Source organism: Equus asinus, chromosome 2 (genome assembly GCF_041296235.1).
Source record: "Equus asinus isolate D_3611 breed Donkey chromosome 2, EquAss-T2T_v2, whole genome shotgun sequence".
In the NCBI taxonomy this organism is placed as follows: domain Eukaryota; kingdom Metazoa; phylum Chordata; class Mammalia; order Perissodactyla; family Equidae; genus Equus; species Equus asinus.
The window spans coordinates 179,806,841-179,825,305 of record NC_091791.1 but is presented as its reverse complement, the minus strand read 5'-3'; the positions used below and the strand labels follow the sequence as shown (position 1 = coordinate 179,825,305).

The 18,465-nt window shown below is 39.6% G+C and overlaps 1 protein-coding gene across 4 annotated transcripts in view; it reads right to left on the bottom strand.

Moving 5' to 3' along the window:
- LOC106827099 (signal recognition particle subunit SRP54) overlaps nt 1-18,465 on the bottom strand; it is a 79,206-nt gene that overhangs the window by 22,022 nt on the left and 38,719 nt on the right. For 2 of the 4 annotated variants that reach the window (XM_014834756.3, XM_014834755.3), the window contains 2 exons: nt 17,407-17,502; nt 14,111-16,515 (listed from right to left, as the gene is read on the bottom strand). In XM_014834756.3, coding sequence (XP_014690242.1) covers nt 16,424-16,515; nt 17,407-17,502 — 188 coding nt within the window. In that variant the 3' untranslated portion in view covers nt 14,111-16,423. Of the gene's footprint in view, nt 1-9,015; nt 9,231-14,110; nt 16,516-17,406; nt 17,503-18,465 lie in introns of those variants that run through there. The other 2 variants (XM_070504245.1, XM_044765496.2) reach the window with 2 other exon arrangements.

Sequence of the window (18,465 nt, the reverse complement as noted above, 5' to 3'; positions counted from 1 at the left end):
TGAAAACCTGACAACACGGACTATCTATGGATTAACCTGAAAAAACAAAAACCATAATTCTCCCTAGCCTGTCCTGAGGCTCCAAACAAATCCCAGCCCTTAATAAAGGAAGACCAGCCATTCATTGTGTCCATAAACAAAATGGACAAAAAATGGTCCCCCTAAGCCACCTTTCTTTCACCCCCAGTCCCTAGGCACGGTGATCCATTCCAGCCCCATCTCATTTTTCCCCTTGATGTAAGATTGGGTTTATGGTTGTCCTGACATCAATGTCTCCTTCTGGACCATGCCTTTTTGGACTCCTTTATAGACAAGGGAAAGTCAGAGGAGCTGGATTAGATCTCCAGTCATCCTACTAACTGGATGGATCTGATGCCAAAGCAACAGTCCCAGTCAGTGCATAGAACTAAGACCTCTCACAGTTCATAACCACACCCCATTCTACCCCCACCCACTCCCATCAGAGCAGAAGCAGCTTCTCATTGCTCCCTCTAGCAATCTCTGATTGGCCTAATTTTTATTTTCTAAGACACAGGCAAAGGAGAAGGGGTGTCTCTCATTGGCTCAACTACTTTATCTTCCTTAGGCAACTTTAATAAATCAAAATATTCTGGCTGGGTCATAATAACTAGTATAAACTTAGCTACTCTCCCATTAACTCTGACTCCTGGCTGTATTCTTTCCAAAAGGTTAAAAAAAAATCTACAAAGGGGAAGGCTGAAACATGATTCACGTTTTTCATTCCAATACCAAAGATAGTTAAGTATAAATGGAACTTTGAGTAATAGTCTCTATACATAATATGTAATTAAAAATGGCATTTTATTTGCTCTGTCATCACACTTTATATGAAGATTTTTATTAAAGAGAATTTTATTTAAGGGCTTTCTTTAAAAAGCTTGATATTAACATTTAATACAGTAAAACCCAAGTTTTAGGTTTATCATCTTAAGCAGGAGTGAGCGAACTTTTTCTGGAAAGGCCAGATACTAAATATTTTAGGCTTTGTGGGCCATACAGCCTCTGCCACAACTACTGAACCCTGCGAAAGCAGCGATGGACAATACATAATGAATTTACCATGTTCCAATAAAACTTTATATAAACCAGTGGCTGGAGGGACCTGGCCCATAGGCTATAGTTTGTCAATGCTTCATCTTAAGGAACCAGACTGGCAAGTAAAAAAATCTGTGAAAGACAATCTATGATGTGTTCCAACCTCTACTTGCAGGGAGAGAAGAGGGAGTCAGTTAAGGGAAGTATTGATGGGTAAAACCAACCATAAAATAATTTTGTACAAGATTTCCAACAATTATAAATGAAAATTATTCTCTGAATTTTGCAAACATTTCATTTTTCGCTAGACAAAAGTAAACCTTGAAGTAAGAAAATTTTCACTGTCAATTATACAAATTCCATTTTAACAAACTCCAAAGGTCTGAAAAGACAGTTTCCCAACACCAAGAAATTATGAGATGCAATGTTAATAATTAACATTTTATTACAACACATTTTATGGTTAACCAGACTGTATGTAAATCTGCGCCTCTTGTTCCTCACAGCCTGTTTTAACAGCAATTTTCTTTTTATATACTCCCACAGCACCCAGAACTTCTTTAAAACAGGTACTACACTTGGGATTTATTCTGCATCACCTTCCCAACCTAGGCGGTTAGCAACATGCAAGTAGGCAGAGTGTGTATCCTTCACTGCTATACCCTTTAGCCTACAGCTCCTGGCAGATCATAAGTGCTTGGTAGCAGGGGTGCTAAATAAATAAGTTAATGAGTAGTACTGAAATTTTAACTCCTTTAACAATACTGAGGCTGAGATTCTGGTTAAAAGTCTACTCAAAGAAGCTTCTGGGCAGCCTGGTTTGAGGCCTAATTCTCAACCCAGACCTAAGCTCCTATCTCTTACTCTCTCCCTACATGGCACTTGGGATTTCTCGGTTGTGACAAACAGATAAGGCAGTACAGGACGGCCGCCTCTCCATCCACCCACGCCTCCACTTCACTGGCCTCTTCCCTCTTACTGTGGTCAAATCCCCATACATAGATCTTGGGTTCCAAGAGATGTTTCTGCTTCAGAAATGTGAATGAAGGGGCAAAAAGGAAAAGTCAGAAAACAGTTTGTACAGTAAGAACCCATTTGTGTTTAACCAGAAAGAAGCGATTATATATGCTTAGGAAATTCCATAAAGAATAGATCCAAAACTTAACAGTTACCTTTGGGAAACATGAGGAACAGGGGATGAGGTATGCCTACAACTTTCACTTCTTGCTCTACAGGCTTCTTTACTGTTTAAATATTTATTTTCTTATTTTTTAACCAAGAACATGAAAATAACATAATATCACTAAGCCAAAAAGAGCCTCTCTTCAAACATTTATCCGGTAAATCAGTATAGGTATGTTTACTTTGCTATCAGAGAGATTCAAAGCTGAAACAGTGATGAGATCAATTACAGTAAGAGAAGGAGAAAGGAAATGGAAAGCACATGAAGTACCATGGACTGAAAGGTTCAGTTCAAGCGTGCCTGTCAGCAACAGGTCTCACTCAACTGAAAATGAAAAGGGGCTTCCTAATCAACTAGTGTTGCCCTGAATTCCTGCAGGTTACCTTCCTCCTCCTTAAGTAAGAGAAAAAACAAGAAATTCCATATAAAAACTGGTAGGTGGAAAAGTTTTTGCTAATGCAAATTACATCTAGGAGCTATACTCACATTGAGGCAACATTCTCTGTAGGTTAGGGGAAATGTCTTACTAACTAACATTTTGGGTAGGTAATCTCAAAAATATGGAAAAACTTCATTTTCACTGAGGGTTTTACGATTTCTACACAGGAGCAACTTGAGATTTTTAATGGCCAAAACTGTATACTCCTGAGTTGGTTTCACTTAAAACAATATCTTCATTAGTTTTACTTGACCAAAAATCCTAAACTGCTACTTTAGACTACCAAATCCAAAACAAAACAAACCTCCAAGCCTTACCTAACTCGCAGAACTTACACTGTCCCACAGAGTAACCACCAGCCACATGTGGCTGATGCTCACTTGAAATGTGGCTAGTTCAAACTGAGACGTGCAGTAGGTGTAAAATAGGTACAGGATTTCAAAGACTAGTACCAAAAAGAGAATGTAAAACACCTCATTGATAGCTTTCATATTAATTACATGTTGAAATGTTTTTGAAAAAGTGGGTTACTAAAATATACTATTAAAATTAACTTCACTTTGAATTAATTATATGTTAATTTTTTGATAAATTAGGTTAAATGAAACATAATATTAAAATTAATTTCACTAGGGGGCTGGCCCCGTGGCCGAGTGGTTGAGTTCGCGCGCTCCACTGCAGGCGGCCCAGTGTTTCGTCGGTTCGAATCCTGGGCGCGGACATGGCACTGCTCATCGGACCACGCTGGGGCGGCGTCCCACATGCCACAACTAGAGGAACCCACAACGAAGAATACACAACTATGTACCGGGGGGCTTTGGGGAGAAAAAGGAAAAAATAAAATCTTTAAAAAAAAAAAAAAAAAAAAATTAATTTCACTAGGTTCTTTTTACTTTTTTAATCTGGCTACTAGAAAATGCACAATTTACAATTCAGCTCGAATTACACTTCTAACGGACAGTACAGCTCTGAGCCTTAGTAACCTCATTGGGGTGAACGATGACATTGGTGGAACCACATTAAAACAGAGCCAAAGCAGTCATTTCAGAGGAACTGCCTCACACCTTTTGTTTTATCTTCCAAACTGGACCAAACCACCAACATTCCAAGAAGTCAGTAAGGACAAGAATATCCTGTTTGTAAGGACTGATTAAACTGGACTTTGCTGATGATTAAATGGCTAACGAATCAATGAAGTACAAGTCTAGCCTCCTGCCTGATGACCAAATCTCAAGCCAATCTATGAAGCACAAACCCAGCCTTACCTCATCTAGCACCACTGAACTCTTGCTTAATACAAGGTGCCTCATCTTTTCCCCTGTTCCCCATAAAAACTCTGAGCCCCTGTCCTGTACCTAGAGCACATTTGAGTTTCTACTGGAATATGTGTCTCCCAAATTGCAATTCTTGAGATCCCAAATAAACTTTTACTCCTCCCGCAGTTTATGCCTCTTATCTGTTGACATTACATAGTAGTGTCAGAAGTGGGATCCAGAGGGACTGACCTCCGATTCCAGTGCCGCTGTGTGGACTCCAGCGAGGCACCTGTAAAAAGTCCTCTGTGCTCTATCGTCTCCTCCTGGCGGCTCTGGCTCCCAGTGGTAAGTCCTCCTGGGCCTGAATTTCCTGCCCTTGTTAGGGGTTCAGACTCCTTATTTGGGTGTCCTTTGATACCGGTTCTGGCCACCATCCTGTCGTTGTTGGCTTTGTTAAGGACTTGTTTGCTTGGTTCCTTGTTGGGCCTTTGTCTCTCTGGTAAGTACTTACAAATGGGAAGACATTTTCTAAGGAAACTGCCCAACAGCAGCCCCCCTTCTGGGACTCCTGCTGGTTAGATGTTTAAAGAATACAGGCCTTCTAAATGTAGATTTTTGTCCTGCTGGATTCACATTATTCGGATGATTGGAGGCTTCAGTGGCCTAAATGGGGCTCCTTTGAAATCCCTAAATTGGTTTATTTGTGTGCTCAATTGGAAAAAAGGTTATCAAGTCAAACAAATTGAATGGGAAGCTTATTTCAATTGGTATCTTGAGGTATCTAAACGAAACACCGAAAAAGTTGCTTCCCTGCAAGCTATTAATTCTCAACTCACTGAGGCCAATTCAGACCTCTCTCAAAGCTTGCAAAGCTAGAAAAGTGAGCTGACACTTCCTTCTCTGTCACTGCCTCCACTCCTTCTCCACCCACATTCAATTCCTAAGACTGAAGGAAAGTTTTAAGTTGCAATTACCGGAAACTCCCAGGCAAACAACAACAAAAACAACTTGCATTTTTCTCTCTGTCGTTTGAAGTTGTAAATTTTGCCATGTCTTTAGAAAATAAACACCCCAGGAGACAACTGTCTCCAAGCTACTGCCAAGTGGAAAGGCTTCTCTGAGCCAGCTACAGCCGCTGCCATCTGAGGGTTTACCCCCTACCTGGGGAGTGCTCAAATTGTGTGTTTTGTTGTTTGTCCAAACAGCCATGGCCAGCGGGTCAGAAGTACAGGTAACAATCTGGGGCTTGCAAATGGCATCTCTTTGTCCAGGCACGCTTTAACATGGGAATTTCATCTTCTAACAGTTCCCGCGAAGTTTCTCCCTCAGGAACTCCCGCTGGGTTTATATTTAAGAACTATGGTCCTTCCTCTAATAAATTTTTGTCCCAGTGGACCAATAATACTAAAGATGATTTAAAAATACAGTGGCCACTTTGGGGCTCTTTTGAGCTTCTCAAACTTGTCTTTTGTGCACTAGATTTGAGAACCAAGGACCAGACAAATTGAATGCAATCTTTAATTTCTAAAGAATCTAGCATGCCACCTTCTGGCACACCTGTTTAAAAACTATGGTTCCAGAAGCTGTAAATATTTGCAAGGAACAGCAAAATCTTACTAAACTTGTCACGTCCTGAGAGCTTGGCTTAGTAACTGTCAGGTTGAAAGCCAAAATATGGCTGAACAGAAATGTGGGTTGGACTCCCATTTTTGGCTAGGGTCCTGCCAAAGTGCTGCCAGCCTCAGCCTCAGGGGAATTATACACACCAGGAGAAGGAACGTCCCAATCAGATAAGATCAGTTAAGCAGTGCACTTAAAAGCAAAGGATCAAAATTCCAAAATAGCCTTGCCGAAAGCGTCACTCCTTAAAGCTAATGAAAAATTAAGAAGTAAGAGGTACCTAAAAGAAAAAACTATACAAAAGTCTGTTAAGTTAAGGCCTTTACAGACACCCCCATATCTACTTTCAAAGGAAGGCCTGAATCGGCTCCTCCCAGAGTTAACGAGACTGAGAGATTTTCTGGCAAACTGCTACATTATTCCTTTAAACAGACAAGAAGAAACTAAAATTAAAAATTAATATTAATGGAGTTATTTAATACTGCCAGAAGTATCTGCTATTTGTCCCAGCTGAAACCTGACAAGATACTTGAAAGGAGTTAGTAACTTATGATCAGAAATTTGGCCAAATTAGAAGCTGATATTCGTAGCCTTCATCCCTAAATTAGAATAAAACTATGTACTCAGAAGGAAAGAAGCAAATTAGGGATAATGTAGTGGGACAGGTAAATCAACCTATGATGTCATTTAAGTTACAACTTAATTTTTGAGGAATTGAAAGCAACAGTCCTTATCTTACAAATCTTTGCAAAACCAGAAATGCAGGTTTAGTGGCAGTTCAGATTTCACCCATGCTTTCCACCAAGACCCCAAACCTCCCCTATTAATCTCAAAAGGGCTGTAACCTCTCTGGGAACTGTTATCTACACCATCACCAATTTCTAAGACTGAAGGGGAAAAAAAGGGGGAAAAGAGGCAAATGACCACAGAAGCACCCTTGCACTAAGTCCAGCATCTTAAGTGTCTTCCCCACAAATATCAGTAGAAAAAGCTTTAGCCATCTACAGATAACCTTAACTTATTCCATCTGCCAGAAACAAAATATTGCTTTTGGTCTCACCAACTGTTTGCAGTACCCTCTTCAGGAAACATGAACTGACTCCACATGGGACGGTCACTGGCAGGTCAGTGTCTGTTGGTATACAACCTTCTGCTGAACCCTTGTTGTCTTATGCTAATATGACCAGCTGCTCTAAGTCTCTAATGTCTTATCCTCAAGTCTATCAGCAACAGGTTAAAGAAGCTTTCCCAGATTCCAATTTAAAGGCTCCTGTTGGTCAAAATCTAGAGCCTGGTGCCTGGGTATTCTGGAAGCATCATCAGAGAAACACAGCCCTCAAGCCCCATCAGAAGGGACCTTACCAAGTGCTCCTAACCACTGACACTGTTGCAGAACTAGAAGGCACTGAATTTTGGAGATACATCTCACAGTTAAAGAAGGCTCCATCTGACATGCTGTCCTGTACAAACGCTGGAGACCTCCAAATCCAACTGCCTAGGAAGAGAAGCAGCTGACATCTGAGGCAGACAGCTTTCCCAAAATGGCTGAACCAGGCCCATACACGTGCTACTTGCTGTTGCTTCTTGCCTTATCTTCTCCCTCTTTCTTAGAAAGACAATACTCTTATCCGTATCTCCCAATCTGTTACAATAGGGGGAAATCTTTCTGACTATTAGGTTTGTCATCAGAAACCCCCTTCTGTACATGAATCTAGAGAATCCTTCAGTACATTTAACTACCAATCTCTCCACTATTCCCCCCCTAATTCATGGTGCTAAGTGTCTAGAACTTCTCACCTAACCAATCAAACCTCCAGAGACGTAAGTGTAACATTTGTATTTGTTGTAAATACCTCATTTTACTTGGGTAAACACCTCTGGGAAGGTAGAGACAGAACGAGACAGAATCGGGGCACAAGCCAAATGGTTAAATACAGTGGCCACTGACATCCTGTCATTCTTGGATCACTTTAGCTGGCTGCCCTCAGGCACTGACTCCTGGTTCAGGTCTATTCTCCAATTTGGACTTACCATTTTGCTTGTTATTATAGGAATTCTAGTTGTTGTAAAACTTTTTCTCCTCTGCATAGCTCAATGTTATAAAAACTCCACTTGGATAATGGTTGTTCGGCACTTGGAAATGATTAGTAAGGCTTCACATGAAACTTCACATGAGAAACTTCAAGGAACTACAGATGACTACCCTTAAAAGAATTTGATGGTAGAGCCTTCCTTTGCTCTGGCGCTCTTGTCGCTCCTGTCGCTCCAATGTGGCCTAAAGGTTCCTAAGGAAACCGTTTTCCCTCCTACGTGGGACACGCATACTGGGAATAAGCCTTCCTGGTGACGAGGGACCAACGATGTTTTGATGGCTGATCAGCAATCCTTTCCAATAGTCAATCAGCAATGCTTTCCAATGTTTGATCAGCAATGCTTTCGAGAGAGATCTTGACCAAAAGACGAAAATGTGAAAGATGACATGAGGAAACCCATATTAAAAGAGAGCCAGAGCAGCCATTTCAGAGCAACTGCCTGTCATATTTATTTTCTTTATTTCCAAACTGGACCAATCCACCAACACTCCAAGAAGTCAGTAAGGACAAAAATATCCTGTTTGTGAGGACTGATAAAATTGGACTTTGCTGATGACCCAACTGCTAACCAATGAAGTACAAGTCTAGCCTCCTGCCTGATGACCAAATCTCAAGACAATCTATGAAGCACAAACCCAGCCTTACCTCATCTAGCACCACTGAACTCTTCCTTGATACAACGTGCCTCATCTTTCCCCCTTTTCCCCAGAAAAACCCTGAGCTCCTCTCCTGTAACTGGAGCACACTGAGTTTCTACTGGAATCTGTCTCCCGAATTGCAATTCTTGAGACCCCAAATAAACTTTTTGCTTCTCTTGCAGTCTATGCCTCTTATTTGTTGACACTGGAAAGACAGGATAACGCCCACCTTATGCATAAGTTATAAGGATTAAGTGAAAAATAGCCTGTAAACCCTTCGCACATAGTTGCTGGGAGCTGACCAAAGGGCAGATGTCAAGTCGGGCACTTGCACAACGAGAGGCCGAGAAGAGACTGAGGCCGGCGTCACCTGGCTTCCAGCTACTCTAACGACAGCCTCTCGGGGACACGCCTTCCTTGTCTCCTTTGCAGACTCGAAGCTGGCAGATCGCCCCGGAAAGCCGCGGCCGCCTCCGAGTCTGCGGCGCTGCCAGCGGAGGGCTTGGGAGAGGCCGCCGGCAGCAGAGGCGTCCGCCCCTTGTCCCCAAGCCGGGGTCTCTGAGCAGAGGCGGGGATACCGTGAGGAGGAGCCCCGAAACGCCCCTCCGGCGGGCGGCCTGCTCGGAGGAAGGCCGGGCAGGCCAAAAGGCCGCCGGCCGACAAGGCAGCGAGGAGGCTGGGCTCCCCCGGCCTCAGCCTCAGCGCCACCGACTCCGGGGCGGCCCCCTACCTGCAGCGCCGACTCCCTGAACGCCGCGGCCGCCGCAGCCCCCGAGTTCGGGGCCGCTTCTCCGCCTTCCGCACGGCTCCCTGGCTCCTGGTCCATCGTGGTCGCCGCCACAGGGCTGCTGGCGCTGGCGAGATAGAACGCAACGGCCGATAAGCTCACTTCCATCCTCCGCCTCCCCGCCCCGTCGCCGACCGAGCCCACTGTCGGGAAGTGGGACTCACCAGCAGGGTCCGCCTCACGCCGCGCCCGGCCACGCCACAGCGGGGGACGGGGGCCTGGGGGCGGGGCCGGCTCGAGGGGCGGGGCCGGCTCGGCTGCCCACCGCCTGGGAGGCGCAACCACCGGCTCTCGCGGGCGGGGCCGAGCTCGCGGAGCCGCAGCCTGGCACCACCAGTGACGTCACGCCTCGTACCTGCGCCTCGAAGCTGGCTTCCGCGCCCCGCGCAGCCGCTCGCCCGCGGCGTCCTGGGCGCTCCCCCTCGCCGCCCGTGGCTTCCGCGCTTGTGAAAGGAGAACAGCTGCCTACTGTGCACGAGGGCTTGCGATGAGATGTGGTTGCTGAAGACATGGTTTAAAATGCACGGCTCATGCTACTTATTCCATTTCTAACATTCAGTCTAGGCAAAATACCCTTGAAATAAGAGCCTCAGAGGGGAGTTTTGCTTACACTTGTTTGAAATACTTTATAACTGTAGGAAAAGGTGAGACCTCAAGGAGAGCTGAGGGCAGCGAAAAGCTTCCATTTTGACAAATGTGAGGAACAATTTATTATCTCTGGGCGGGGAGGGTGTGTTGAGGGGGCATCCCTGATTATTCCCGTTTTTCCCAGTGTTCAATCAAATTAAAAAGTCATGATTGCAATGATCACTGCATTACTTTAACAAACTAGTTGGAGCATGGCCAGATAAATGGTTTTTTATTGTAGTTTTAGTATGATACTTTTCACGAATTGTAGAGGTCAGAAAATACATTTTGGTCACAGTGGGGGGCTTCATTTAATACTTTAAATTCCGTCTTCATGCAAGTCAAAATTCAGAAATGCTCCCCAAAGTTATGGCCTGTGGTGTCTGTTGTTCAGCATGGCACCAGCAGGTCCAACACCCCTACAACATTAAATATTCCTTTCTCTCCTGTGCAAAAATCCTTTTTCCCTACTCTGCTTAAGATTTCTGTACACTTTCGATCCTGCATATAACTATGATAACCTAAAAACCACACGAAAGCCTGAAGAACAAAAGGTGATCATTTGAAAACCATCTACATTTTAAAAATTGACTGAACATTCAAAATCTATTTTCTGGTAATAAAACCACAGGAGCTTGCTGCTGAGGTAAATGAGTTTTAGTAACATGATCTGATGCTGTCTAGTGGCATTAGCAAGGGGTTGAGACAGTCAAAAACAGCAAAAACAAACTCTGCGATAAATTGAAAAAAAAAATAAAGAGCCAATTGTTAAACACTTCATGAATTGGCTTTCATAAACAGGGCAGTTCTACGTTACTTGTATTCAAAATCCCTTTCCTCTTACTGGCAAGGATAACAATCTTTATTACTAAAAATTTGTGGAATGTTTATAAATACCTGATTTTATTTTGAATTGGCAATTAAACGTCAAATAATTTTCACTGCTGCATCAGAACTTATTTTCATGGTTAACAAGTATATTTCTTAGTTTACTGAAAATTCAAAATGCGAGTCACATTCCAACATGAACTGGAAGTTTTTCCTCAGAAGAGTTATTTGTCACACAAATATGCAATTGAGGAGCAGTCTATGACAAACCAACAACGCACAGCAATGGAAAACCATGGAAACTCCAATGGTTTCATTTTGGCGATTTACATTTTTATCATCATTTCCATACTGTCATAGCTCAACTAAAAGTGGGCAACAAAGCAACATGCCAAATCGTTCCCTCTTTCACTTTGTAGTATAAATTGTATTGTCACTATGACAAAAAATAAATTCAGATATAATTTATCTACTTGAAAACATAATTGCAGTCTAAATTCATCATTTAATGATGCATGTAGAGCTAAAAGGTAAATTTGGATCTACCTAGTTCTGTGAAAAGCTGGGAAAACAAAGCTGAATAAAATTCGATAACCAGGAATGTCCATCAAATAAAAAAAGAATTTCTTAGGGTTTTAACATATCTAAATATATATATTTTAGTAGAGAGTATTTTTAAGGTTATCCCAACCCTCAGATAGGAGATATATTTTCATTATCAATGATGCACAAGAAAAAATAAGGTGGTAAAAATTAAAATACATTTTCGGTTGATTTTAAGCATAAAGATAAAGAAATGGTTAAATCACAGCAGTGGCTTCATTCATGGAGCCTGATATGCCAGGTACTGCGCTACGGGCTTTCCTTGCATTAACTCTTCCTCACAACTCTGAGGTACTAGTATAATTACCAACATTTTACATATGAGGAAACGAAGGCTCAGAGAGGTTAAAGTAACTTGCTCAGGGCCACAGCTGGTAAGCAAGCAACAGAGCAAAGGTTCAAACTCAGGCAGTCTGATTCCATGGCCTACACTCTTAGCCACTCTGTCCTTCTGAGAATGAAAATGTCAGAAATAGGGGGGCAGATAATTCTGAGACCAAAAGTGAGTGTGGTATTTGGAGAGATTTGGATGGAAATTAATAAAGTGCATATTTTTTGAAGTCTATTATTAAAGAGACAGCCATTTGTAAGCTTTAAGGCCCTGCATGTAAGAAGTAATTGAAAACACCAAGTGAACTTGTTTTATTTGATGCTAGGTGAACACATGGGTTTTAATTGAAATTTGGTCAGATTTTTTAATGTCATAAGAATGTACTATTGATAATCAACTACCAAAATTCTTTATATGGTGGTAGTCATAAAATATTAGTTTTTTGGTACACTATGCCTGAATGCAGTAATATCAGGTTGAAGAGCTGTACATCTTAATCTGAAGTCTGTAGATCCTAGGAGTCTTCTGATAATAATCTAAAAAACAAGTATAAAGGATATAATAAGGATTTCCACAATTAAGGATGCCTTTTAATCTCAGTGCAAAACAATCCGTTGTTTCTTTTAACACACTAAGAAAGAAACTGCAGAAAACCAAGGGATGCACATCCACTGCAGGGTCTCTCACTCTGTGTTTCCCATTAAATGCAGTGTCAGGAAACAGACGGATATTTCTCGCATTTCTGCCAGCAACAAAATTCTGAACCCCTTAACTGATTTCCCAAAGTCAGAAATTATGGGCCCATGAATATATCCAACACCAACTCTTACCTTTTTTGGGTCACGGAGGAGCACGTCTCCCTCATTCTAATATAAAATCACAAAAAGCAAGCAAGCATGATTCCTAAACTATGCAAATACACAGACAGTACATGTTCTCCTCACTTGATGCAGATACAGAACCTTTCTCTGGAAAGACGCTCACAAAACTTTGGCATACGTTGCTTAAGAAAGAGACCACAGTCACAGGATATTGCTTCCTTCCACTTCCCATGAGAAGGAAAAGCCTTTACGCAGCAGTGTCACAGGAGTCTCAGGCCCCTTAGGAGATTTTCTTAGCGTCAGGCTCATCTCAATTACTCCTTTTACAAGCAGCTACTGCTGTGCAACTTCTTCACTGTTTTTCCATTTATGAGCCAACTGGTACTGAGAAATGCATTGTTTTAGGCTAATGAGAGAATCTTGTAAGCCAGGTGAAGCTAAAAGATATAACATGCTCTTCAAATGATGTTTTCAAACGAACAGACAGAAAAGCAATGAGACAATAGCATAGGCATGCCAAATTCAAAAGAACTTGTGTGGCACATTAATATTATCAAAGGAAATGGGCCATAATTACCAGCTTACAAGGTGTATTTTGTCTTTAAAAGTATCCAAAAATTACCTTGTACTCAATATGCTTGTATTACAGATAAGAGGTCAGTAGAGAGGGATAGGGCCTGGAGTACTCAACACTGAGCACAAATTGTTCCCTACCCCTAATGGCAAAGTGTGGGGAAAAAACTGTTAGCAAAATTTCAAATCACATCAATAACTACTTTACAAAAGCAACAAGCCATGGACTAGACCACTGATCTAGAAGTAAAATTTAAATTAATCCCCCAACATTTGAGATATAAATGCATCATTCCTGTACCTCGTGGCTCAAAAGCAAAGAAGGTACTAGGTTCAACCTTAATGCAAAAGCTTAATGTTCAGAACATGGTAACTGCAACTTAGAGCAGAATTTTGACGATGACTCAGTTTTTAATCCAGTGAATGCCAGCAATGAACAAAATCATCTAGATTTGAGCTGTGATGACAGCTTTCCAGTTTGGAATAATGATAACTTACTTGGCTTTATTAATAATTATTGCTAGGTTTTAAAGACTAAAACTTACATTTAGTTGTTATTTAGCAAGGTTCCCACTGACACAGTTTTTATTAGAGCTTATTCAAATTCCTTGGTTGCTCTCTGTATTCAAATAGCAAAATACTTGCTTTTACTGCATACACAAGCATCGAGGTGAAATTCCTTTACATTTGTTTTACACACTGTTCCATTTTTTACTGAAATATTTGTTTACATGTACTAAAGCTACCTGTAAAAGAAATCCATTCAATTTTATTTTATATTATGGTTTACTTTTTAGACACCCTACATTTACTGACATAAGTTATTAATATTATATTAATTTTACCTACATTGCTATGCACGATGAGACTTTAGTTCTGGTAAATTTCCTGGTTTTGCTGCCTTCTCATATCAGTATTTATTGATAATATTACATTTCTTTTTTTTTTTTTCTTAAGATTTTAGTTTTTCTTTTTCTTCCCAAAGCCCCCTGGTACATAGCTGTATATTTTAGTTGTGGGTCCTTCTAGTTGTGGCATGTGGGACACCGCCTCAACATGGCCTGACGAGCAGTGCCATGTCCGCGCCCAGGATCCGAACCCGTGAAACCCTGGGCCCGCGAAGCAGAGCACTCAAACTTAACCACTTGGCCATGGGGCCGGCCCCAATATTACATTTCTTTTTAGGTATGTGCCACTATACTTCTATTCAAGGTTAGTAAATATTACTGCATATCAGAACTTAGGACTTCTCACATTACAATATACTGTATTTATTTAACAAAATAATGGTTTATGTAATACACTTTAAAATCACTTTTACTACATGATGAAAAGTACTTAATTTTTTCCAAAAAATTTCTCCATAAAATTGCAATGCTTTGTGTATATATACACCTTATATCTTATATGCCAGCAAATATGACACTTGCAGGAGAACACTGACATCCACCAAGTTAAATTGTTGACTTGCCCTTTCTTGGTACTGTAGTTTGTTGATAATTAATTTGTTTGTTTTTATTTTACAATTACATAAGCATTCTAAGCCTAAGGAATTATACCTAGTTTTATGTTTGTACATATTTAAGTAACATAAGATTCAGGAAGAATCCAATGCTGTACAATGTCAGATCTAGCTAGTGGTCTAAGCTGGGAATATAACAGATACCAAAAAGCTAAGGAACCAATTTTAACAATAGCGAAAAATAAAGGAAATTTGTTCAAATTATTAAAGAATTTGATTTTAGTATGTAGTACTTATGCTGTCAAAAATCAGTAGTTTGATAAAAACTGTGAGAACTGAAGGATAGCTTTTGTAACTAAAGATGCCAGGTAGAGGAATTAATGGAATCAGAATTTTACAGAGCATCTCCAATTCCCTCATTTTACAGAAGAGGAAAGAAAAATGGAAGCTGAACTAGGTGTTCTGGGCCTTTAGTTGTCCTTTGCCACTGTTATTTTTACTTCTGAAAAACATAATTTGCATCAGACACAAAAATACTTAAAACAATGCCTGAAGCCATAAAGTTTGACCAGGTGTCTCATTTTCTTTTTTGGTCAAAATGCAAAAGTGGTACCCTGAGGACAGAAATCACAAAAATGCATGCCCAGAAAATGTGGTATGCATCAGTTTAACGAGAAACTAATTTAGAGAACAGTATTTTCTCTATTGTCAAATTTCTCTAGCTGGAACTCGTGATGACATTTCTGCAAAACACAAGATACATCACTTTTACAGGGTATACAGTGTTCTATACAGATATTCTAGTTTTTAGCTGGTGAAAATAATTTAATGGGTTATAAAATCTTTGCCCAAGTATACAGGAAAATCAGCTGCATTCTTTATGTAATTATTTTTTAAAGATACTTTGGCTTATAAGACCTTTTTAAAAACTCTTGAGACATAAAAAATTAATAGTATAAAGACTAGCTATTTCTTTCACTCTCTCCTACTAAATCAATCCTTTGCTGAATCAGTTCATCCTAGTTCAAAACACACTGCTATACCAGATCTATGATCTTCACGACATCAGTAATGAATATGTATAATAATTATCCTAGTATTTTTAATTAATTCCATAACTTATGTAAAAGCCATTGTTCTGAATGAACTGTGCAGCAATCCAAAGTAACCAACAACCAGATCAACCTTGTCATAGTCTCATTATTTTTAATGTATAATAGTGAGAGCCTACTATTTGCAATTATTTTCCCACTAGGAGGTCTATACATGAGCTATTATCATCAAAGTACTTCAATTTCTTCAAGCAGATTTTTGGTATGTAAGAAACAACAAAATTAGCTTTAAAAAAACCCCCAAATATTGCCATTAAGGCTTCAAAAATATGAGGTAAGAAAATGCAAGTTATATACAAAACATTATATTGAGAACTGTAACTAAATTCACAATTTCAATTTAAATGGAAGAGCTAAGATTTTCTATGGCAAAATTATCTTAATTATTCTAAGTTAAACAAAAATTGCTAATACTAATGGTCAAGTTATTCTACCACATTTCCCATTAAAGGTATACCTCTAGGAATAGTTTTAAATGACACATAGCTATTGGCTTTCTGTGTGCCTTTTAACATGATACACTGATAATTTTAAACCATAAAGAAAGTTAACAACCCCTCAACTTATAATGACTTTGAAGTTTATTTTACAGCACTTTTTATTGAGACATCATGTTAACTACTGACCAGGACTGTTTACAAATGTAATGCTTGGCCTCTGAGACAATTAAAAACTTTTAAGTACTAAAATTTTACATCATGATTTGTTTAACTTAAGAAGTGTTATGATAGTGAAAACTAACAGAAGAAAATCTAAGGCAAAAATATAATGATTTCCACCAAAACCATGTATGCCCCCCCCCCCATCAGAGGGAGGGAGGGAAGGAAGGAAGGAAGAAAATGAAAAGGATGGGGAAAAAAGACAAGAAGAGAAAGAAAAAGGGCAAGACAGGCCAGAAAAATACTTTTTTTTCCCATTTGCAAAAAGAAGGGAAACTCTGAGGTCTCAGCAAATAATTTTATCAACTGAGTCTGTTTATATTAAGGCATCTTCTTTACATATTATTGAATCCCATCATGCCTTTCATATTGCCAGCAGCACCCTGCTGAAACTGCCTCATCATTGACTGAAGTCCCGCCATACCACCTACAGCAAAAGGAGAGGAAAATCAGATCATTACGTAGAACTTGACACATTTGTTTCTTTTGCCTAATACTTTAACTTCTAAAAAGTATACTGTGTTCTGACTGGAATTTGGTCATCAGCCTTAAAGAATATACCAATTAAAATTGTATTATCCCTAGTATCCTCACCCATAAAAGAGAATGAATAACCTACCTCATCAAGTTGTGAGGAATAAATGAGATAATACATGAAAAGGTCTTAGAACAGAAGGTGTTACACATGTTAGGGAGTCAACAAATCTAAACAAAAAAAATTCTCCTGGGAGTCAAAAAGAGTCTTGTTGTAAATACTAATCAATCTGGGGAGAGGAGGAGGAGTTATTTCATAGGACTTACAGAAAGAAAAGAATTCACCATTTACTGAACATCTACTATATGCCAAGAACTGTACTAAATGCTTTCATATATATTAGCTCATTTAATTGTCACAATTTCCTAATGAGATATTATCTGTGATTTACAAGAGGGGAAAGTGAGGTTCACAAAGTTTAAGGAAATTTTCATAGGTTATATAGTAAAAGTGGAAATGGGTTTCAAAATCCCTATATAATTTCCAAGTCTCATCATTGAAAATATCCAGATTCTAAACTAGGGCAAAAGGTCACTAGAACAAGCATTAGCAAAAGATGACTAAGTAGCTTGCTCAAAAATCAGAGATGGCAACAGAGGAATGCATAAAACTTCAGCGTATGTGGCACTATTACAACCATTTAACTTAGAAATCAGATGGCCATTTCCCTCATATCACACATCTTTTGAACAGATTTTCATAAAAGCACAACAGAAGCTTATTAAAACTCAACTCTTATCAACTAAACTTGGTATTAGCAACTGACAACAATTTTGTACTTACCCATGTGATGAAGAACTCTTGGATCCATCATTTTGGCCATTTGTTGATTCAATTTTGCCATCTGCGACTGGCTCACATTCTTAGACATGTCACCTCCTGAAAAAAAAAGGTTTTGAGTCAATATAGAAGGTAATATAATCAAGGTAACATAGAAAGTTTAGTGAAGTGAGTAAATATAAGGGAAAAAAATCACCTATAATTTTATCACTCTAATACATATTTGTACATATTCCCTTCTACACTCTATCTCAATTACACACATAATTTTGAGAAAGAACAAGCAATATTCTACATTAAGGGATATTGAAGGGACTTTCTTAAGCACTATGATCTTTCTTAATTTTTTCAGTTATACCTGTGAATGAGGCACTGTAAACAAAACTGTACCCAGTGGTTATTAACAGGAAGCTCTAACAACTGTTTAGTAGTGATAGGAAGGGATGCTGAACAGAAACCTGAGTTTAAAGATATGGGTAATCAAGAAAGAAACTGGATTCTGGTAAATGAATATGAAAGAATGAGTCTGAGAGAACTTGAAAATTTGTTTATATCTAAGAAGCTATTAAAAATAACAAAAAGCTTCAGAGAATAGAAAGACAGATAATTCAATTCCATTTATCAATGGCTTTTCCACACACTTAAGTTGAATTTCCACAGTCAAAACTCCACAATAAAAAAGGCAGCCAACGAAAGAGATGAGAGCATCCTTTGGAGAACAGCTGCTGTGCTCTTAAGAGACAGGAAGCAAACGCAACCATTGGTGCACCAGCAATGAATAAGAAGAGCTGCTTCAGCAAGATTATTTCAAAGGAACAGTAACTATGGTACTTCTCAGGAGCACCTATGAAAATGAAAATCAAAGCTGTCCCTGATTCTCTGATTGAAGCTGGCTAATCTGAATAAATTATATGAGTTAAGAACTACGAATGAAAGACAAGATACATTTTTATAAAACAGGATAAAAATCTGTGAAAAAATGTTCATAATTAATAAATCTCTGCAAGATGTGCATTCTATATCCACTGGTGATTTATCATAAGGGTTTGTTTCTGAGGACTT